The 22,716-nt window shown below is 50.6% G+C and overlaps 1 protein-coding gene across 2 annotated transcripts; it reads right to left on the reverse strand.

Moving 5' to 3' along the window:
* Positions 1-169: 169 nt before the first annotated feature.
* PABPC1L (poly(A) binding protein cytoplasmic 1 like) lies at positions 170-22,361 on the reverse strand. 2 transcript variants are annotated; one of them, XM_060120541.1, is made up of 13 exons: positions 22,169-22,361; positions 20,058-20,251; positions 15,417-15,532; positions 13,576-13,715; positions 13,322-13,416; positions 9,999-10,136; positions 9,574-9,669; positions 5,179-5,445; positions 4,283-4,367; positions 3,517-3,645; positions 2,751-2,857; positions 1,828-1,921; positions 170-546 (listed from the first exon to the last, which is right to left on the reverse strand). In XM_060120541.1, exons 1-13 carry the CDS (start codon positions 22,359-22,361, stop codon positions 170-172), a joined length of 2,031 nt encoding a protein of 676 aa, XP_059976524.1. The 2 variants fall into 2 exon arrangements, with proteins under 2 accessions (XP_059976524.1, XP_059976525.1); XM_060120542.1 differs by lacking the exons at positions 170-546; positions 1,828-1,921; positions 2,751-2,857; positions 3,517-3,645; positions 4,283-4,367 and having other exon boundaries at positions 5,367-5,387.
* Between the last annotated feature and the right edge of the window lie 355 nt (positions 22,362-22,716).

Consider the following 22,716-nt stretch of genomic DNA (forward strand, 5'->3'; position numbering starts at 1 on the left):
CCAGCCGGGTCCTGGGAGAGCCCTGCCTCCCCGCCTCGGCCCGCCGGACGCCCACCCGCGCCCAGCCCCGCCGCCCCCTCTGACTGTGCTCACCGGCTCCCCTGGCAGAAACCCACGGCCACCTTCTACACTGCCAGACGGCTGGGGGAACCCTAACCCTTGGGCTGGGTCAGAACACAGCGCCCTGTCGCGCAGTCTTGCCTGGGGAGCTGCAGGGAGGCCGCAGGGGCTGAAGCAGCCGGCCCCTCACTAAGGCCCGCTGCCACCTCCACATTCGGCAGGTGTTCGCTGATTTCAGCGAGAAGGTACACTTCACCTGTCTAAGCAGCAGCCTACCAGCTCGCCTAGGAGAGGCCTTGATCGGTAACCCTCCTCTGCCCCCAGGCCTCCCCGCTCCTCGCAGGCTCCAGCCCACCTTGGCGTTGAGGGACTCCGGGGACTCCAGCAGGAGCAGCAGCTCCGAGTTGTCGATCTCCAGCAGCATGCCCGTGATCTTGCCAGCCAGCTGGGTGTGGGCGTTGTAGATAAGGGGGTAGAGACGCTCACCTGTACGGAAGAGCCTCTGAGGCTTATGCACACACCTGGCGGACCGCCCGGGCAACCCAGGGCGGGGGTGGTATTGTGGAACGCAGCAGAGGGGGCATCCGGGTTTTTGTCCCAGAACTGCTTCCTCCAGGTGTGTCACTGAACACTCTCGGGGGCCTCTTCCCCAAGTGAGCATAGCCAACCCCGCCTTGGAGGCTGGTGCAAAGAATCAAATTTGACGTTACATGTAAAGTACACTGCCTAGGCTCTGACACAAGGTTGGTTGCTGTTTTCAAGACTACTCTCAAGAAATCACTTGAAGGATCACATGGAAATTCTAGACGGGATGCGAGAATGCTGAACTTGACTTCTTGGAGGAGCCAAGCACACAAGATAAACTTACCTTCCACCACTGGGCACTTCGAGTGACGGGGCCTAGTGTTGGTGGTCAGCCCATCTGGGCAACATATGGAGGGTGCAGCCGGGGCTGGAGGTGCTGGGTGCCTTCAGTGGTTGGGGCGGGCTTCTCCCACAAGGGGAGTGAAGATGTTTCCAGGGCACTGCTTACAGAGCCTTCTACCGCCATGAAGCCCATTTAGAATTTTTCTTTGGGGGTGGGTAGTAAAGCGGCAAAACCCCAAGTGAGCCGAGCAAACAACAGCGTGGTGGCAATGGGGGCCTCCAGAGAAGAGTCTGGAGATCCAGGTGAAGGAAAGAGGCTGGGAACCACAGCAAGCTCGTTCATTCATTCAGCAGGTAGTGGCCTCCTTAAGCAGGACCCGCCACAGAGGCCGGGATGGAGATGGACTGCACGGGAGGTCAGGGGCCAGGGGGAACAACGTCTGTTTCCCCAGGGCACGTTTATGTTCTTCCTCCCTGCCGTGGGCACCGGGAGACCGATGAAACTCGGTGACAGCCTCTTCCCATCATGAGAGGTGTGAGGTACCACAGCACCCACCTTAGGGGCCATTTCCTGGCAGAAACCCAACACCCTACCCTTCTGCGCCCCCTCCTGGCCCCTCATCTCCCCACGTCTGGGGTCTCTCCCAGCCTGAGTCAAAGCCACACAACAGCAGAGCTGGAAGAGATCTCGGGACCATCCGGTCTGACCAGGGTTTTAAGACAAGATGAACAGGGTCCTGGGAAGTAAAGGCCCTTTGGGCAAGTCCACCCGGCAGGTGGATCAGCACGAGGCTGGGGACCTCATCCCCACGTCTGACCTCCACTCAAGGCACTTCCCGCCAGGTAAGCCGGCTGGCGGCGCCCCCTTCCTGCTCCAGGGTTGAGGAACCAGCCACTCACCGATCATCTGCTTCTGCTCGTGCAGCGGCGCTGCAGCCAGCATGGACGCAGTCAGGGGCTCCTGTCCGGGGACACGCACAGCAGGCTCCTGGACCTGCACATGGTGCCGGGGACACATCCCTTAACCACACGGATGGGCAAGGCCTCAAAACACTTACCCTTGTCGGGTGAGCACAGGCCTCCAGGAAGGCTCTGGAAGAGGGGGAGCAGGGGGCAAGGTATGGACAATCGGGCGGGACAGAATCCCTAACAAGGGCATGGTGGACTAGACGACAAAGTGACGTCCTAGTGCAGACGTGTTCCGTGGTGCTAGGAACCCTACGCGTGTTGTCAAGTGAAAGCCACACGTTACTGACCACCTGGTGCTAAAGAAAGCACTTTTTAATCAGGTAGCTCTATGGCCGCGTCCCCAGCATGATTTCTGACCCTTTTGCATCTTGGTAACTTTAAAACCATTTTGCTCTCTAAAGCCTACTCTTGTGCATTTTGCAAGAAAGAGTTTGAAGTATACACACAAATTCTAGACAGGATCTGAAAATGCTGAGTTGGAGAGTTTTTTTAGGGGGCAGGGAGATAAATACACAGCTTTTAATTACAGAAGATATTTTCAGTTCTATTCTGCAGATTGATCACATCCTCGCTGCTTACTATGTAAATACTAAGGAAACCCAAGTTAATTTTGGTAATAACCCAGGCAAAGCAAACTGTGATGAACAAACAAAATGTGATCCTGGTCCTTTTTCCCCTCTGTTCGTGGGTGGTGGGTGGGGATATCTCTTCTGATGGTACATGTTAATAAAGGAAACTTTACAAGCCAAGGATAGAAAGAAATCCAAGGCCCAGACAGGGCCAGCACCTTAGACAAGGTTCTGAGCCAAGCACCCCCAGAGCCCAAACTCAGTGGGCAGCTGGGCCAGCCTTACCCGGTGGGTGTTGTGTGTTGCCAAGGAACATCTGTGTGTCAGGAGAGGCCCCCTTGGTGAAGAGCATCCTGCCATACCGGGTCCTGTGGTCTGGGTACCGATGTTGGCTGTAAGAGATAAGCAGGGATGGTAAGGCCGACAGCAACCCAAAGTCATGACACCTCAAAACCAGCATTCACGTAGAATCCCCAGCACCGAGTAAAGGGTCAGCACACAGGCGTGCAAACATCTGCCAAATGAAGGAACAGATGCTCTTGCCTTACAGCCAAAACCTGCTCCCCTGTTCACAGCTGCCTCAGTACTTAGGTTCAGATCTGGTGCTGCGCCCCTGCACGTATGATCACTTTCACCCGCATAACACAACGGGAATACTGCTTTCACCCGGATTTTTTTTTTTTTTTTGGCCGTGCTGCGCGGCATGTGAGATCTTAGTTCCTCGACCAGGGATCGAACCCAGGCCCCTTGCAGTGGAAGCTCGGAGTCTTAACCACTGGACCGCCAGGGAAGTCCCTCACCCAGATTTTAGACAAGAGGATACCAGGTACAGCAGGTAGAACGACCACAGAGTGAGTCAGCCCCGGAACTGGGTCGGTAGGACCCTGACCCTGGAGCCCACTGCACAGCCTCAGATGCCGGCACTGCCCTCCAAGGGGGCCAGTGGCAGGGTCACCGCGGAAGCCGGTTCTGACTCCCTACCAGCAGCAAGCCCCTGCCCACCACCGCACCTACCCTCCGTTCCACCCTTCCCGGCCCTGCCCACACTCACCCACTCCCTGGGCGTGGGGCACCAGGCGCGGCACGTGGGTGGAGATCTGCCTGGCACTGCCGATGGGGAACGAGGGGCGCCGAGACGCGGCTGCTGGCTGGACAACGGAGGCCGCAGGGGGGTAGGCGGCTTGCGGCATAGAGAACACGGAGAAAGTTTAGGTGGAGGGGGACAATCAGGCGGGCACGCTGCACCCTGACAGTTCTGGGGTGAGGAAGGGGATGGGAAGGGGAACCAGAACATTCTGCAGCAGAAAGAGGAGTGAATTCACTGGCAGACCCAGAACTCCAGGGGAGGGCTTTGGAAATCTGCAATTACAAAGCCAACTTCTGTCTACCCAGGACCCCAAGAGGCATAGGTACCAGGACCACACAGCTTGGTGCCCCAGGGCACCTTCAGGTCAGGGTGAACGTCACTCTTAGAGAAGGACCATTCATCAACAGTGGTGCCAAAGGAGTATTATTTTCTCAGCTTTGCAGGAATTTTCACCCGCACAAATCAGGAGAGCCTTTGGAGCTCACTGAAGATAACAGCTGCGTGTGTGTCTTTTACGGGCTCGGCCCTGTCCTTGGTGAATTACACACATCTCACTCAGGCCCACGTTCACAAAAGGAAACTGAGGCTCAGAGAGGTGACGTGACCCACCCAAATTAACACCCTGGGAAGCGGCAGAACCAGGCTTGACCCCCAAGCTCGTGTCCTTAACCGACCATGTTACACGCTGCCCCACGGGACCCATGTGGAGGGCAGGGGCTGGGTCACTCACACGAGGGTCTGGGTAGCTGGGCCGTCCACCTGGGGGCAGGCTGGACAGGTGGGCCAGAGCCATAGTATGGGGCCTGGGCTGGAGGCTGTGTGGGACAGAAAGACCTAGAGTGAGGGGGGCTGGCAGCAGGGGAGGTGAGAAACTGCATTCCCTCAGGGACAGCACTATGGGAATTCCACTGTCCCCTACAGGGGACTGGTCATTATAGACCCACAAATCTGGGGTTAAGGCTCCTGCTTCCCACATCAGGAGGTAAATTAGCCCTGAACCCTTCAGGGCAAGATCTCAGGCTCAATCCTTGCCCCTGATGATCTGTACTATAGCCCAGTGACCTGGATAAAAGGGCGACAATCCCACTGTTACATGTGCCAGCCTAAGTAACTGCTAAGGGGGAGGAATGTTCCCATCCTCAGAGCCGTTCACCTTTCTACAGACATCTTTCTACTCCCTCCAGGTCACACAAGCTCCTTCTCCAAACCAGACCCCTTAGAACATTAGCATCCAGGAGAGATGTTAGCAGACATCCCACAAAAATGATCATCTAAGTTGGGGGATGCTACGTACTCTGCCAGTTTGGGAAAGTCATGGTGCGTACTGGCATATCAGGATAAAAGAAGGTACATAGTAAAGAACTCAAGGCCTCTTTGGCTTAATGCAATATTTCCCCAACGTATTTGACCACAGAGAATCTTTCAGCATAACATTCATGAATCTCTCCCAGATCGGGAAGCACTGCTTGACAGGGACAAAATTACCCCTGTTAGAGGTGGGGTGACAACGGCCGCCTGCCGAGTGAGTTTCCAGCAGAAGCATGTTGGGAATCTCTGTCTACCTGTGAAGCTCTGATCTTCCTGCCCCACCTGGCTGTCAGGGAAGGGATGCGGACAGGAGGTCACCTGGGGCGCAGCAGGCAGGAAGTAGCTGGCAGGCTGCTGGAAGGAGCCCAGGAGGGGGCTGCCCAGGGCCCGCAGGGTGGAGAGGCGCTGCATGTACTGGTTGGTCAGGGTGGCCTTCCGCTCCTCCTTGCGCTGGGCCAGTGCCACGTACAGTGGCTTGGTCCCCACGATGCGCCCGTTCATCTCTGTCACGGCCTTCGTCGCCTCTTCTGGAGAGGAAAAACACACAAAGCCAAACCCTTTGCTGTGGCCACCCTCTGTCATCACCTAAAAGCAAGACAAGACAAGTGCTGCTGGGGGTGGAGAAGGAAGACTCCGGGGGCCACGCTCCCCACCCCCCGGGGGGCCCAGCCCAGTACTGAGGGTACCCAGGAGAAACTGCGATTAAGGGGGGTCCTCTCTCACCCACACATTTACTGAGGCCCACTGTATGCCAGATGCTTGACACGCCTTCTTACTCGACAGGTGCAGCCCCCTGAGCAGGGAGGCATGGCTGCTCCCACTTTACAGGTGATGGAAGTGAGGCTCAGAGTGACTTGTCCAAGACCAGCCCACTTGCTAATGAGGGCTGCTCATCGTTTACTAGACCATTCCCCAGAATGAGTGAGAACAGCTGCATTGCAGAGTTAATTTTGATCTCTAAATTTTCCTTCTGAAAAGATTTTCCTAAGCAGTGATGGAAAGCCGGCTTAAATTGTTACTGTATCTGCCTTCGTCCGTGCGGCTAAAATGAACTGGGACGGTAGTTCGGGACAGGTTAAAATCTAGGGGCAGGGTTCTTCGGCCAGGCTACAATCTTAAACCTTTCTGTAGGGGTCACTATAATGAAAAATCTGCATTTCAACTACTCCTCGGGTTTTATTAAACTACCCATACAGTTCTTTAGTTCATTTGTGAATTATGGACAAAGCAAGATGCCCTTAAGATTTATATTTCCTAGAGACTCCGTGAAACAGATTTGTATGGAGTAGGAAAATAATTTGAATGTGTATTTTTGGTGCTTTATTGTGTTAATTTTCTTTGTGATAGAAACAAAATTCCTTACTATTATGGAAAAAAAAAGAATGACTCACCTAGCCAGTGGGTCATACATTAGCTACAACTCAAACCTAATGCACAGTGCCGGTAGACCTCCATTGCCTCGGCAAGGCACAGAGCCAAGTTCTTTAGGAGTCTGGGGAAGAGGTTCTTAGCCTTTTTTAAAAAATTTTTTATTAAAATAACCTTTCTATTGTGGAATGACTTTAGATTTATAGAAAAGTTGCAAAAATAGTACAGAGTTGCTGTATATCTTTCACCTAGCTTGACAAACGTACCATGTTAACAGTAGGACAAAACTACAATATCCACTGATTGGTACAATACTATTATTATCTACAATGCTATTAACTGAACTGCAAATTTCATTTGGATTTCACTGGACTTTCTAACATTTTTCTCTTCAAGGATCCCATCCATATTGCATATACGATTCTTGATCTTTTTTTAAGGTTGAGACACTGGCCTGACTCCATGAGGACTTGAGCTGAGAACATTTTAAATCTGCTCTATTAGAGCCCATGCTCTAACATCAGTGATCTTCAGCTGCACTTTGCTACTCATACAGGGGCCTCGACCTGAGCGTTCACAGATCCCCTCAGGGAGGTCAATGGATAGAATTCTGGGTGTCTGTAAACTCAGATGGGGGGAAAATGGCATCTTTATTTTTACATTAGCATTTCCTTCTATTTTGAATATAGGCGAAGAAAAAATACAGTAGCATTAGCTGTGCTTTTGACTTTGTCAAGAAGAATATTTTCATATCACATTAATTATTGCTGATCTCAAAATCTTTTAGGCTCATTGCTACTTCACTAGATCTTATAGTTTGTTTTTTTTAACCTTTTTCAGCCATACCACGTGGTTTGTGGGATCCTGGTTCCCCGACCAGTGATTGAACCCAGGCCCTCGGCAGTGAGAGCACGGAGTCCTAACCACTGGACTGCCAGGGAATTCCCCTAGATCTTATAGTTTGATGCCTTAATAAAGCAGAACATAGTGCTGTCACCTTAGTATTTTAACAAATATATTTCAATCCAATTGTTTTTTGTAATCTTATGAGTTTTCTTTTATGCATTTAAAAATATCCTCGGAAGGGGCCCATAGGCTTTATGAGACAGCCAAATTTTCTTGGCACAAAAATATTGTCTTAGCAAATTAATAAGAACTTCTGTTAGGTAGTTTTAAAAAAGATAAAATTAGTACAACTAATACTTATGCAGGGACTTCCCTGGTGGTCCAGTGGTAAAGAATCCGCCTTACAATGCAGGGGACACAGGTTCAAGCCCTATCAGGGAACTAAGATGCCACATGCCTCAGAGCAACTAAGCCCACGTGCCAAAACTACTGAGCCCACGCGCCTCAACTAGAGAGCCCACGCCTCAATGAGAGAGCCCGCGTGCCACAAACTAGAGTCCACACACCCTGTAGCCCACGCGCCACAACTAGAGAGAGAAAAATCCTCACGCCGCAACTAGAAAGAAGCCTGCATGCCTCAGTGAAGATCTCCCTTGCCACAACTAAGACCCACTGCAGCCTAAATAAATAAAATAAAAAATACTCATGCATAGCTTACTATGAACTTAATCTCTATGAAGTGCTTATAACACTATCATCTCATTTTCAATCACTATTTTATAAAATAGAAAATATATTAAATTTTATAAGTATATATAAACTTATGTAAAATTCCCATTTTATAACAAGATGGTCCACCCCACTGTGTGTCAACTCTAAGCAATCCAGATTTTGTACAATTCCCTTCATTCAAGGGGTCCTCAAGGAGGTCAGTGAATCTCCTGAAATTATATGCAAGGTATGTGAACAATTAGATCATTATTTCACTACTTATCGTGGGCAGGTGCTCCACTTGCAGGCCTTTTAGTTCTCAGGACACCTCTAGAAGTAGGTCATGTTGCTCCCATTTTACAGATGGGTAAACAGGGTCCGAATGGCAATGTCACTTCCTTCAGGCTCTACAGGTAGTTAATGGTAGGACTGGGATTTAGACCTACTTCTGATTAACTTTAAAATCCCAGCTTCCAACTATAATACTACACCAAGTATGCATGTGCCAGGAAAGAGGGCCCAGAGCTTTTTATAAATCAGATTTATCAATTTACTGATTGATAAATTTAATCAGATTTCCTGATGCTTAATTCACATGTCCCACAGCTTTCTGTCACTTTTTTGGGGAAAAGGTCCTTAACTCAAAAATTATTAGAACCTCTTCCCCAAATACCAGGCTCCCTGAAGGACATTTTAAATTGAATTCAACAGGCAAAAGAGCGTCTAGACCACGTCCTAAGAGCCCAACCATCACACCACACGTGCAGGTCCTCAGCCCCGTCACCCACACTGACCTCTTTGGAAAGTCCTTCATTCCCACCTGCAGCTCCCTACCTCCTCACAGTCAAGTCAAACGCTGCTGCCACTGCCACTGCTTACAGGAAGCCCTCCTTCCTGTTCCGCTGAGCTCCCGCAGCTCTGCCTCCTCCACTTACCCCAACCCCACCCCACCTACAGTAGATTTGAGTTAGCGATGCATCCGATTTCCCCACTAGACTACAAGTTACTCAAGGGCAAGGACTACGTCTGACTTATTCCTGTGTGCTTCCCACAGGGCCTGGCAAAACAGCAGGTGCTCAAGTATGGAATGAACGAACACTAGGTCTTCTTAAAATTACGTGGGGAGCTTTTAAAATTAAGATGCCCAGAGCTCTACATTCAGTTTGTCTGACTCGGGTGTCTATTTAAGAGCTCTCCAGGGTATTTTAACGAGAAGCCAGGGTTCAGAACCATCCAGGGAGCCCACCGCCCACCCTCATCTTATAGATGAGGCTCGGAAGACATCTGCTCAAGGTCACAGAGCCAACATCACATCTCTGCTGCTAGGAGGGCACACGGTAGCTGCTCAATACGTGGGGAAGAATGAGTGAAGAGTGATGCAGCCCAAGCCTCTCATTTTCCAAATGGGGAAACTGAGGCCCGGAAAGGGGTTATGTCACCAGCCAAGGCCAGACAACAAAAGTCAGTGGAAATTGAGACACAAATTTCTGGAATCTGGCATACAGTAGGCACTCAATAAATGCTTGTTGAATGAACCTCTGTTACAGTGAGCCCCAGCAAGTCCAGCTGTGTGACTGGGACTGTATTTCTACCCTCTTCCCCTCCAGCCCAGACAAGGCTGCAGTTGGACAACAAACTCCAATGGGGTCAGACCCAGCTCCCAAACTCCAGAAGGAGCAGCGCAGCACCAAACCCCTGGAAGCCCCGGGGCGGGGAAGGGGGTGTGCGTGGGCAGTGAGGATGGGAGGGGAAGGCTACCGATCCCCTGTGGGCGCCCCCGGCCCTCACCTTGGCACTGGTGATCACTCCATAGGGAGAGAACTCTTTCCTCAGTTTCTCATCATTGATGGAGTCATCCAGGTTCTTCACATACAGGTTCACACCCTAGAAGGAAAGGATACCTGCTAGATGTGCCCCTTCCCCTCCAAGCCCCAAAATGACTTGGGGTGGGGGGAGGGGCTAACATGGGCCAAGGGGGCACTGGAAGCCCCGCTCACCAAGCCTCCGTTCTCAGTCTCATGCAGCACCCCTGCACCTCACCCATCACTCAGCAAGTCCATCACCTGGAAGCTGCAGCCCCTCCCCACTCCGCACATCTCTAAAGCCAAGTTCCCAGAAGCGGGATTGCTGGAGGAGGGAGTCGCATTCAGGGTTGCCCACACACAGACACTTTCACGTCGAAGCAGCTGCCCCACAGGAAGCCTGTCCCTCACCTGGTAACGGGTCAGCCGGTCCTGCTTCATCTGCTCGAACCTGCGCTTCAGCTCATTCTGCCGCTCCACCCGTTTCTGGGCCCGGCCTACGTAGAGCAGCCGTCCACTCACCTCCCTCCCGTTCATGTCCATCACAGCCTGTGCAGAGAAGAGGCAGCCAGAGGGCTTGGTAACCGCCCCCACGAGGCCTTGGCCTTAGCCCTGACCTCCAGTCCCATCTTCTGGGCCCAGACGGGGCCACCTGCAAGCCAGGCTGGCCTTGTTAGCTGAGAATAATTAGTACCAGGATCCAGGCCATTTAAAGTGAATCCATTTTTTAAAAACATGGGAGAGAATTTCAGAGTAAACTATAGATTTTTAAAAAATTGATTTGGGCTCTACTTGAAAAAGTGAAATTGAAATTTGCAAAGTTTCCCGTGATTTAACATTTAGGTTCTAACTGTAACTACACATTGATGATTAGAACAAAGCAACAAGCATAATTCTTTCAAAAGGGCGTGATGGCGTAATCAACATCCTTCATGTTGGGTTTCACAGCACAGAGAACCATTTTTGCTATGAGGACTTTAGAAACATTTGCTTCTTAACCCTTGATTTTTTTTTTCTTCAGTTAACTGGCCTAAGCCTGCCAGATCCCAAACTGTCAGTGGCTTTGATTGCATGAATTCCTACATCTTCTGCAAGACGTGTAATGTCTTAATCCATAAGGACCTACTATATAGCACATAGAACTTGACTCAACACACTGTAATCACCGAAAAAGAATGTATAAGACTGGTAAGAATCTGAAAAAGAATATATAGATATAGATGTCTCTGTGTAAGTGAATCAAGTTGCTATACACCAGAAACATAACATTGTAAATCAGCTATACTCCGCTATAAAAATAAAGATAAATTATTTTTTTAAAAAGGGAGGGAGAGAGAAATTGTTACTAAATTCGTTCAGGGGTGGTGACCCAACCTGGTGTCACATAAAAAAAAAAAAAAAAAGACGTGCAATGTCTCTCTGCAATCCACTAATAATGAACTGAATTGGCATTGACTTATCTGCAAAAATCAGACCCATGTGAGTACTGACTCAAAGGTTTGGATTAGACATTGGTGTTAGGGAGGAGAAATATTTGAATGGGAACTGACTTTTTAAGTGGTCAGTTCATTAGTAAATATTTTCACATAATGACTTGCTTCCCTACCCAGACATGCAAACATATGTAAATATATGTAAAAACACTCTGGGGGCCCAAGAACTGCCTGATCTATAGCAGTCTTAAAGGTCATTAGCAGGGAACTTCCCTGGTGGTCCAGTGGTAAAGAATCCCCCTTACAATGCAGGGAACGTGGGCTAGGGAATTAAGACACCACATGCCATGGGGCAACTAAGCCCGTGCGCCATAACTACTGAGCCTGCATGCCTCAACTAGAGCCCGCGTGCCACACACTACAGAGCCCACACACTCTAGACCCCGTGTGCCACAACAAAGAGCCTACGTGCTGCAACGAAAGATCCCGCATGCCTCAACGAAGATCCTGTGTGCCACAACTAAGACCCGACGCAGCATTAAATAAATAAATAGATAAATAAATAAATAAATAAATCTTTTTAAAAATCCAAAAAACAGGTCATTACCAAAGTCTCTAAGACCTTGGAGTCTATGGTTTCCCCTGCCAGCTTCACTTCTCTACTCCAACTTGTCATTTTATAGTTGGGGCAACCAAAGTCTACAGAGAGGGTGGGACTTGTCCAAGGAGACACAAGAAGTTACCTTTCAAAGGAGCCCTTTACTTAAGAACAAAACTTCAGGGTCAGAAAGAGTTGGTTCTAATCCCAGTGCTCTCTCCCCCTAGCTACAACCTGGTGGAACCTGACAACCACAGTAGAGCCCACACTGGTGGGAGGAGACAGGACAGTGTATGCAAAATCAGGTAGCACCTTGCCTGTGGTAAGTGCTCAGTGAGAAGTGGCTGCTATCAAGATGGCCCCAGGATCCAGGTCTCCAGCCAGAATCCACCATGAGCTGAGCTCTCCCATGACCAGTGATCTTAATGGGGCAGGAGCTACAGAAAGAGCTTCACGGTGGGAGGCAAAATCAGACATGATCCCTGCTTTGTTACTCACGCTGTGACCTTGTACCATTCCCTTGCTCAGTAGATATGTATCTGGTATCTACCAGCAGTGCAATACTAGAGATTTAATGGTGACATGAGACCCAGCCCCTGCCCTCAGTTCTATCCGTGGAGATCTGAGCTAATGATGGAGACGGACAGGAGGGGCACCTTGTCAGTAGCACTGAGGACAGGAAGAGGTGGCTTACTAAAGGAGGGAAAAGTATCAGCTGAGACCCATCGAGACCCATCAATAACCTACAGCTACGCTGTCCAACATGGCAATCACTTGTTGCATGCAGCTACTGAATACTTGAAAAATGGCTAGTCTGAACTGACATGGACTAGAGGTACCAGATTTCAAAGACATAGTACGAAAAAGGGACTGTAAAATCTCACTTTTTATCAATGTAAATATTACAGCACAATCAATTATATCAATATTATATCACATTGAAGTGATAATTTGAATAAGTTAAATAAAATATATTATTAAAGTTGCAGTGTTTCTGTGTTTTTTTGGGGTTTTTTTTTTGTTTTTTTTTTTGCGGTACACGGGCCTCTCACTGTTGTGGCCTCTCCCGTTGCGGAGCACAGGCTCCGGATGCGCAGGCTCAGCGGCCATGGCTCACGGGCCCAGCCGCTCCGCGGCATGTGGGATCTTCCCGGACCGGGGCACGAACCCGTGTCCCCTGCATCGGCAGGCGGACTCTCAACCACTGCGCCACCAGGGAAGCCCTCTGTGTTTTTTTTAACCCTTTTTAATGTGGCTACTGGACAATTTTGAACTGCACATGTGGCTCATGTTATATTTCTATGGGACAGCATTGGTCTAAAGAGTAGGGGAGGGGAAGTGTTTTGAGAAAACACTATTTTCAAAGCCTTGGAAGCAAGAAAGAACACGGCACTTCCCCTCCCTGGCCTCAATCCCACGATCAGTTCAAGAAGAGGGTCATGGCTGTCTCAAAGGCCCCTAGTAGCTCCCATGCTGCAAGATTCTATGAGAAGCCAGCCAGCCTCAGGGTATGGAAGCAACCGGAGGAGGCTGAAGGCATCTGCCTTCACCCCAGGCAGGAAGGGCCCTGGCTTGTGTGGACCCATGCTGGGGAGGGACTATTTCCTCCACCGGCAGCTGGAGCCCTCCGCTCCTGATCTCCCTTCCTCCTAGTCCTGGCTCCACGCCTCCTCCATGAAACAGGGCCATGGGGAGCTTCCTACCTTCTGGGCTTCCTCATGCGTCTCAAAGTTGACAAAGCCAAAGCCGCGGGAGTGGCCGCCGTCATCCCTCATCACCTTGACACTCAGTATCTTCCCTGGGAAGGGCAACCTGTCTCAAAGGGGAGTCGGGCAAGCCCTGAGACATCCCCTCCCTTCTCCCAAGTCTTCAGGAAGCCCCAGGGGGCACCCCCGTCCCAGCCCGAGCTGGGAGTAGAAGAGAAGTGATCCCCAGCTCCCTTGGGGAACACGCCCACCAAACTGGGAGAAGAGGTCCTGCAGGCACTGCTCATCCACGTCCACGTGGAGATTCTTCACGTAGATATTGGTGAACTCCATGGCCCGAGCTCCCAGCTCTGCATCCCGCTCCCGTCGGGGCTTGAAGTGGCCAACGAAGCTGTGGACACACCAACGGGGTAGGCAGCTGCCTATGGCTGCCATCGGCCACCCCCATCCCTGCCCCGGCCCATCCAGTAAGCCTGGGTCACTTGAGTCAATTGCCGCTGGCCTTCAGGATCTCTGTACCCCTCATCAAGGGACTGGGCAGGGCAATGCTCCTTAGATGGCATACATCCAAGGACTGACCACTTCCAACAGCCAAGCTTCTATGTTCCAGTGTAAGGTTAAGATGACTTCATTCTTGGGGCAAAGGCACAGGATCTCCTACTGCACATGAGGCAGCTGAGTGCTCAGGAGATAAGAGCACAAATTTGGGAGTCACACAGACAAGGGCTTGAATCCTCGCTCTGCAGTTACCAAGCTGTGTAACCCTGGGCAAGTTACTTAACCTCTCTGAGCCTCAGTGTTCTTTCCTGTAAAACTGGGGATCAAACTCACATCACAGGGATTTGCTTATTCATTTAACACGTACTGGCTGCACTGGGGAAGTGGCTGTGAGAGAACCAGATGTGGTTTATGCCAGTATTGCTGGGGCGGGGGAGGGGGCACGGAAATCAGTTAAATACATTATGAATTTTAAAAATTGTAATTTCCAAGTCCACATAAACACATCTAGGAAAGTATCCTAGATTAAGAAAAACAAAGCAAGCATAAGAAAATTTGATGGTACCTATAAGACAGCGGTCCCCAACCTTTTTGGCACCAGGGACTGGTTTCGTGGAAGACAATTTTTCCACGGACGGGGGTGGGGATGATTTGGGCAGTAATGCGAGCAACGGGGGGATGGTTCAGGCGGTAATGCTATCGATGGGGAGCGGCAGATGAAGCTTCCCTCACTCACCCACCACTCACTTCCTGCTGTGCAGCCCGGTTCCTAACAGGCCACAGACCACTACCGGTCCACGGCCCGAGGGTTGGGGACCCCTGATACAAGACATTTAGCACAAACGAGTGATAGCTGACGCCAAAAATTGAGGGAAACTGAGTGACAAAGGAAAATAGGCAAACTAAAAGCTGACCAAGATAGAAACACACTTCTGGAGAACTGGGAAAAGCTGCCAAAGTTCTGGTTCACTGACAGGAGGCTACCCTGAGAAACTCTGGACAAAATGACTCTAGGTGCATCTCCCACCCCAAAGCTTCCTCCACTGCTCAGTCTCGGGCATGGGGCTGGGCCATCTGATGGGCAGAACCAGAACTGGGGGAGGCAACTGCCAGAGCAGATTCTCTCCAGCATCTGCACCTCAACTTTCCCATCTGTGAAGTGGGGATGATGCCAAACTTAAAGGCATGAAAATGGCAGGCTAAGCATATGCCAACCTTCCTTCCTGTCCCCAGATCTCAGGAAACAAAAGGTTTAATAAAATTCACAGCCATGCTAAGAAGGCTGGAAAACGGACAAAAATCACTCTGTCCATTGATGATTTGGCCATTAGCTGTTCCTGCTAGAATTTCTAAAGCATCGCCCCATTTGCTACTCAGAACCCCTCTAATGCATATCAGCAGCCCCATGTTTTACTTGAGGAAAGGGAGTCCCTGGGAGATTGAGCAACACGTCCGAGGCCACACTGCCAGGAAGAATACCAGCAGCTGCTCAGTGCCAGGCGCCCATTAGACGGCGGCAGTACTATGGTCCTAAGTTGGTGGTACCATGATTCTGCTCCTTTAGCCCTGGCGCCACCCACATCCCACCACTCACACTTTGCGGTCATTCAGCAGCATCCCGTTCATGGTGCTGATGGCGTTCTGTGCAGCCTCGTGGGTCTCAAAATGCACAAAGCCAAAGCCTCGGGAGCCATGATCATCACACACCACCTGGGCCACAGCGAAACAGGACATGAAAAGCATCCAACAGAGAAAAAGTTTGGCAACGGCAATAATGACTAATATCTGAGTGCTTGCTCTGTGCCTGTGAAGACAATCCTATGTTGCACAACAGCCCTATTTTAGAGATGGGAAACGAAAGCTCGAAGAGGTCAATCTACTTGCTTAAGATCACACAGTAAGGAGGGATAGAGTCCTCAAACTGAACGCAGATCTCACCTATACCACAGACCAGCTTTTAATGATCTTCCTAAAGCGATGGATAAAAGAATTAGATTCAAGCCACCTTCCCCCCTTTCTGCGACTTTGTTTCTAACAGCAAGTTAGAAACAACCCGAGATCCATCAAGAGGAGACTGGTTAAGCAAATTACAGTATATTCATCTTGGTCTGCTGTATGTGCATAGTTGAAGAGAATGTGGTAGATTTCACGGCTGGCAGGGTTACCTGTAAGGTATACTGTTAAGTGGGTGGGGGAAAAATCAAGCCCATTTGGGTTAAAGTGGGCATCTATACTTTTGAGAAACCTTTTGGCATTTTTTGGTAACATTCAATTATGTTTCCACTAACACAAGAAATACATATTTAGGGGAAATTTTTGGAAAGTGAGAGCGAGAGAGACAAAGAAATAGAGAAAGATTGAGAAAGTGAGGAAGAGAGGGGAAAGAAAGAAGGAAGGAAGGAAGGAAAGCAGGAAGAGAGAAAGTGTGGGATGGTTTTTTTAAAATTTATATACCATTTTTAAAAGGTTACTTTCCATTTACAGTGATTACAAAATATTGGCTCGATTCCCTGTGTTGTACAATACATCCTGGAGCCTATCTTTTTTTTGTGTGTGTGTGGTGCACGGGCCTCTCATCACTGTGGCCTCTCCCGTTGGGGAGCACAGGCTCCGGACGCACAGGCTCAGCGGCCACGGCTCACAGGCCCAGCCGCTCTGTGGCATGTGGGATCCTCCCGGACCGGGGCACGAACCCGTGTCCCCTGCATCGGCAGGCGGACTCTCAACCACTGCGCCACCAGGGAAGCCCTGGAGCCTACCTTAAACCCAATAGTTTGTACCTCCCACTCCCCGTCCCCTATATTGTCCCTCGTCCCCCTCCCCACTGGTAACCACTAGTTTGTTCTCTGTATCTGTTCTCTGTATTTGTGAGTCTGCTTCTTTTTTTATTATATTCACTCGTCTGCTGTAATTTTTAGATTCCACGTATAAGTGATATCATATAGTGTTTGTCTTTCTCTGTCTGACTTATTTCACTTAGCATAATGCCCTCCAAGTCCATCCACATTGCTGCAAATGGCAAAATTTCATTCTTTTTTATGGCTGAGTAGTATTCCACTGTATATATAAACCACATCGTCTTCATCCATTCATCTGTTGATGGACACTTAGGTTGCTTCCATATCTTGGCAGGGAAATTTTTAAAACAGATACACACGAAACTGTTAATAATTATTTCCGGGAACTAGAGTTGAAAGCAGTTGAAAGCGACATAATTATTTCCAGGAACTAGAGTTGAAAGCGACGAAAGCTTTTTTCCTTTATTCCTTTCCAGGTTGTTTAAACTTTACCAATTAATCTATTATTTCAACAGCAAACTTGTTTCAAATTTTGAAAAGACCCACAAGCATACTACCCCCATTCTGTAGGGCTCCCGACTCAAGTTAGGACAGACCTCGCGAATGGGAAAGATCTTCAGTTCACAGAGTTCCTGTCCCTCTGGCTGAACTTGCACTAAGACCCCTAATAACCATCTCATGGGGTCCACGGCTCCACTCATCCTTGCAGCCACCACCCCGGCTCAATTAAGTGACATTTTCTGCCTCGACCACTACCCCAGCCTCCCAACCCAGCTTCTGGGCTGACCACTGGGACGCTTTTACCAAAATGTAACTGTGACCATGTCCCTCTGGGAAATAATCTCCAGTAGCTCCTACAATCCACAGAACTATACCAACTTGGCATTTGAGACTCTCCAATTGGCCCTTCACAAGTCCTGCTTCCAAGTCCACACCCAACACTCACCCCTCCAGCCCCAAGCAGGGTCCCTCTGCTTTCAACTCAAGCCCAGGCCTGTCATTCAGATTTAATCACATTGACTGGGTTCCACTCTGAGCCAATCACCTGCTAAGGGCATCACACACTATTATATTTGTCATCAGAACCCTTCCAGGCAGTTCTTAACCCCTGAGCCCCAGCTGCCCGATTGGGGAAAACGGGAATAAATGACTTGTCCGAGGTCGGCCAGCCAGCAGAAGTAACTATTTGATTCCTGTAGATGCTTAATGAGATGCTCGCTACTCTTTCAAGGGCTATCTATATTGTGAAGATTATGTGAGTTAATATACATTCACAACCACCCTAAGAGGTAGGTTCTACCACTGCCCCCTTTTATAGAGGAAACTGAGGTATGGAGAGGTTAAACAACCAGCCCAAGGCCACACTGCCAGGAAGTGGAAGAGGCAGGATTTGAACCCAGGACACTTGGCCCCAAAGTCCAAGGTCTGGACTCCATGACTCTGTCATGCTGACTCTCTGCTCGGTAGGCTGGGCTGAACTTTGCACTTGAGTGGCGTGACCCCAAGCCTAGTGGAGTTCCACGGTGCCTCAGAAACCTTTCCTCAGCCCCAGGGCACTCTCCTTTCTGGGCCTTTGACTCCTCGGATCCCCATGCATTCCCCTCAGAGCCCAATTTCCAGCTGTTCCTAAAAGTCTCACCATCTCCAACCAGCCTGAGAGCCCTTGGTGGCACACAAGGAATAGTTCTAACACAGAGGGGCCATCACTCCCAACCTCTCCCCCTACCCCTGCCATCTCCCCAGAAGGGTGGACATGCCAGAAGCTATAGGGTAACTGACCAGCCATCCTCATAAAACCTAAAAGCAAACACCAGGGGAACGGACCACACTGAATGCCTTGTATCTAACCAGGCCCATAACAGGGCTTCATTAGGCCTGCAAAGACTTGCCTGAGTCTCACAGAACTTTCTGTCCAATCCTCAGTGGCCCAGAGGAAGGCTCAAGGCCTGGATAACGGGGACAGACATACTCTTCCCTGTTAAGTTAGCTTCAGCTAAGCCAGCAAACCCATTGGTTCAGATCCTGCCTTGGCCACTGACCTCCCACCCCTATAATATATAACTGTGAACAAGTAACCCCAACTCTGAGCCTCTCTGCCCTCCAGGGTAACTCCGGGATCCTCCTATTTGCATCTTAAGAGGCCATTTTGGGAAATTCAGTGAGGATGTGTATGCAGAAAATCTAGCACATAGAAAGTTCTGGATAAATCTGCTGTTATCACTGTAAGAGCCTAGCACACAGTTAAGACTCTCTCTCTTTTCCATTGATCCTCAAAGACAGGGAACAGCCCTTTCTGTCTATCATGGCATGCCCTTAGCAGCTACTGCACCTCCTCCAGTCTGTCTGCCCCTCGGAGTCACGGGGATATCCCCTCACTCACAGAGAGGTGGTGAGGCCTCACTTGAGAACTGCAGGACTGTACCTGGCACATAGTAGGAGTCAAGGAAGAGTTCTAACACAGAGGGTGCCATCACTCCCCATCCCCCCGCTGCCTCCCCAGAAGGCTGGACATGCCAAAGGCTGCAGGGTAACTGACCAGCCACCCTTATAAAATCTAGCGGGCAAAACACCCAGGGTCAAGCCCTGTCAGGACAGACTGATCTGCTGCATGGCCCCTGACCCTCAACTACAAAGTCAGAGAAATGACCACAGCCCTTCCCAAATGATAATACAGCCATTAGCTCAACAAATATTTATTGAGCACCTACTATGTTTTCACATCTCAGGTACTTGGATACAGTGGTGAATAAGAACAAGATCCCTACTCCTAGGAAACTTCCATTCTATTATAAGAGAAATGTTACAAACAAGGTCTGGTCCATTGCCATCACAGCCTTCCTGTATCTACTTGCTTTGTCCTATAATTTCTACTGCCCTCTCATTCTGAATTTGGGCTGTTCTCATGACTTACTTTGGCCAGTAGAACGCAACGAAATGATAGTGCGCTAGTTCTGAACCTAGGTCTCAAAAGGCCAGGCGAGCTTCCACTCTGTCTCCTGGGACCCTGCTATTGCCATGAGAATAGCCTGGGCTAGCCTGCTGGAGGATGAAAGCCCACAGGGAGGAAAGCCGAGACGGTCCAGCTGACAACCACCCACTCCCTAGAAGCAGAGCCATCCAGCTCTCAGTGGGCAAACAAAGGAACCCAGCCAAGAGCAGAAGAACTGCACAGCTGAACTCAGTCCCAACCGCCAACGGCTGAATCACGAGCGGAATAAATCACAAATATAATAAATCGTGGTTGTTGACAGCCACGAAGTTAGGAGGTGGTTACACAGCAAGTGCCAGTTGATACATAGGTGATCACTAAAACTGAGAACAACTACCATTGAGGTGCTTGCTGAACCTGGATCTTTACTGATGAGGTGCTGCTTGGTATCCCTCTACCACCACACAGGTGTCTAACACAGACCGCCCCCCGCAAGAGGCACACCCACCTTGCAAGAGAGGATGTTCCCAAAGGTGGAGAAGGTGTCATACAAGGCCTTGTTGTCAATGGAGTCTTCCAGGTTCTTGATGAAGATGTTACCGACACCCGACTTGCGAAGTCCTGGGTCTCGTTGGGACCACATGATGCGGATAGGCTGGCCTTTGATCACCTCAAAGTTCATTGTGTCCAGTGCCCGCTCCGCTGGACAAGAGAGAGAAAGGAGCTAGTGAAGGGGATTTTCCTTCCCTGAGCCCCAAGGAGCATAGTTGGGAACTGAGCCAAAAAAGAAAAAAAGAAAAGAGCCACTGTCTGGGTCTCACTTGAGATAAGAGCTTGAAGGCTCAGGAGGGATAAACAGAAAGAATTCATGTGTGTGGTGCTCCTCCCACCTTCCAGGTAGGATCTCCTTCAACTCTTCACCGTAATGACGTGAGCAGGAATTCCTATCCCCATTTTACAGAAGGGCAAACTGAGGCTCAGAAAGGGGAAAGATCAGGAGGGTCCCTATGACAAGGGTGGCAGCAGTTTGAGGAAACTGAAGCTCAGAGGTGCTGAGCAGCAGAGTTGAGATTTGATCCCAAGGAAGTATGGCTTTCGGGGAAGTGAACATCACCTCTCTGAGCCCACTTCTACACCTGTAAAGAGGGGATGATGATAATACTACCCACCTTTCTACATCTAACAAAGGGAGAGAATACCACCTGCCTCCAGGTTGTCAGACAGACTGAAAATTAAATAAGGTGTGCAAGGTGCCTTGTACTTTGTGCCTGGCACAAAACAGGTGTCTGGTATCAGTAGTATGTCTAAAAACAACAGCCTATGCCCATTCTTCTGCCAGGTGGTATGCTGTCCCCTGCTTCAGGGACACCTCTGGTTTCAGAGGGTTTGGAGGGGAACTGTGGAATACTCAGTGGGCAAGTTTCAAGAAGTCTTGGTTTTCCATCTAGTCCTGCCATAAGCACCCAGGAGTAAAATCCTTCTCCTGTCTGGAGCTCAGTTTCTCCACCTATGAAGTCTGGCAAAAAGGCCAGGTTGTACAGGGCTTGGAGGAAGATGGCAAGAGGCAGTGGGTGGGTAAAGCAGAGCAGAGGGGAAGGCTCCCAGGAATCCAGCTCTGCCACCTGCTGGGAAACCGGCAGAACCACCACAGCAAACTCCCAGATCAGGCAACCTCCCCATCCTCCCAGGAGACTCAGAGTAAAGGCACCCCCTTTTGGACTTGGCTGGGGCAGGTTTTTCTTGGTTATGTTTCTGGAGTCTTACACCTGAACGCTATAGTTACTGTGATTTTTCTCGGGTTAGCACTTACCGACGGCTTACAATGTACCACGTGATACTGGAGCTACTTCATAGACAAAGCCCTCCATTCCTTCCATGCTACTGGGAAATAAGGCTTAGCCTCACTTTACAGATGAAGAGATGCCAAGCGTGAAATCTTGCTCAAGCTCGCACCCTAGTGGCAGAGCTCCAACAAAACCCTGCGCTCTAATCTCTCTCCTCTCAACACCTAGCTGACAAGCTCTGATCAATCCTATCAGCTCTGAGAAAGGGGTCGTGGAGCCTGGAGCGCAGGCAGCTTTTCTCGGTTCCCGAAGGTGGAGGCGCCTGGTGCAGACCTCGGGTCCGGCTGCCGGGAAAGGCCACAGCCCGAGGCCGAGCTCTCCCGCTCATCACCCGTGTCTTCTCGGGCATCTTCCTCACCGGGTGCTTTGAATTGCTCATCCTCCCAATCACTCTATAAAGCAGGTACCACCCCCATTTTGCAGACAGGCAACTGAAGCTCAGAATGATTCATTTGCTCAAAGCCGCACAGCTGCCGGCTTTCTAATCCCAGGTCTGGCTGACCCCAAAGCCCTTGGCTGTTTTCGCTGTCTTAACAGCTCTTCCGTAAAATGGAGCACCAGTAAAACACAGTAGGAGCACACTAACTGCTAGTTCCTGTCTCCGGGGCCTTTCGGAGCCCCTTCCAAGGCCCTGTATCTCTGGACCTCAGTTTCCCTGGCTGCAAAATGGAAGATTTTGCAGGAGTAGCCAGAGATGAAAGCGCGCGCGGGTGGCTGGGATGCTGTCTGCCTGTCTGTCGGTGGGTCGGTCCGCCCCCCTCCCCCAGGGGCTCACCGTCGGCCGGCTGCTGGAAGTTGATGTAGGCGTAGCCCAGCGAGCGGCGGGTGGCCACGTCGCGGCACACGCGGATGGACAGGATGGGGCCAGCGGGCGAGAACTTCTCGTAGAGCATGGCCTCAGTCACGTCGGGGTGCAGGTCGCCCGCGTAGAGCGAGGCGAGCGGGTAACCCGGGCCGCTGGAGTTCATGGTGGGCGCGCGGCCCCGCGTTCGGCGCCCACGTGCGCTCACCCCGGCAGCGGGGGCGCGCGGGGCGGCCGGGTTTTTCCCACCCCCGTCCGCCCCTGGCCTTTACCTCCCCTGCCGCCCCGCACGCCAATCGTGGGCGCGCTCGGACCCCGCCCCGCACCTGGGACCCCTCAGCCTTCTAGAAGCCCCAGGTGGGGGGCATCTCTGCCCCCGCGACGGGAGGCGGGGAGAGCCCTCACCTGGCCCCGGGTAGGGCTGCGGGGACGTGGGGGGAGCTCCGAGCCGGCGCCAGCGGCGCAGAGAGGGCGGGGATACCACGGTAGACCTGGGTTCTAATCCCCATTAGTCATTGTTC

This window comes from Mesoplodon densirostris, chromosome 16 (assembly GCF_025265405.1).
Source record: "Mesoplodon densirostris isolate mMesDen1 chromosome 16, mMesDen1 primary haplotype, whole genome shotgun sequence".
In the NCBI taxonomy this organism is placed as follows: domain Eukaryota; kingdom Metazoa; phylum Chordata; class Mammalia; order Artiodactyla; family Ziphiidae; genus Mesoplodon; species Mesoplodon densirostris.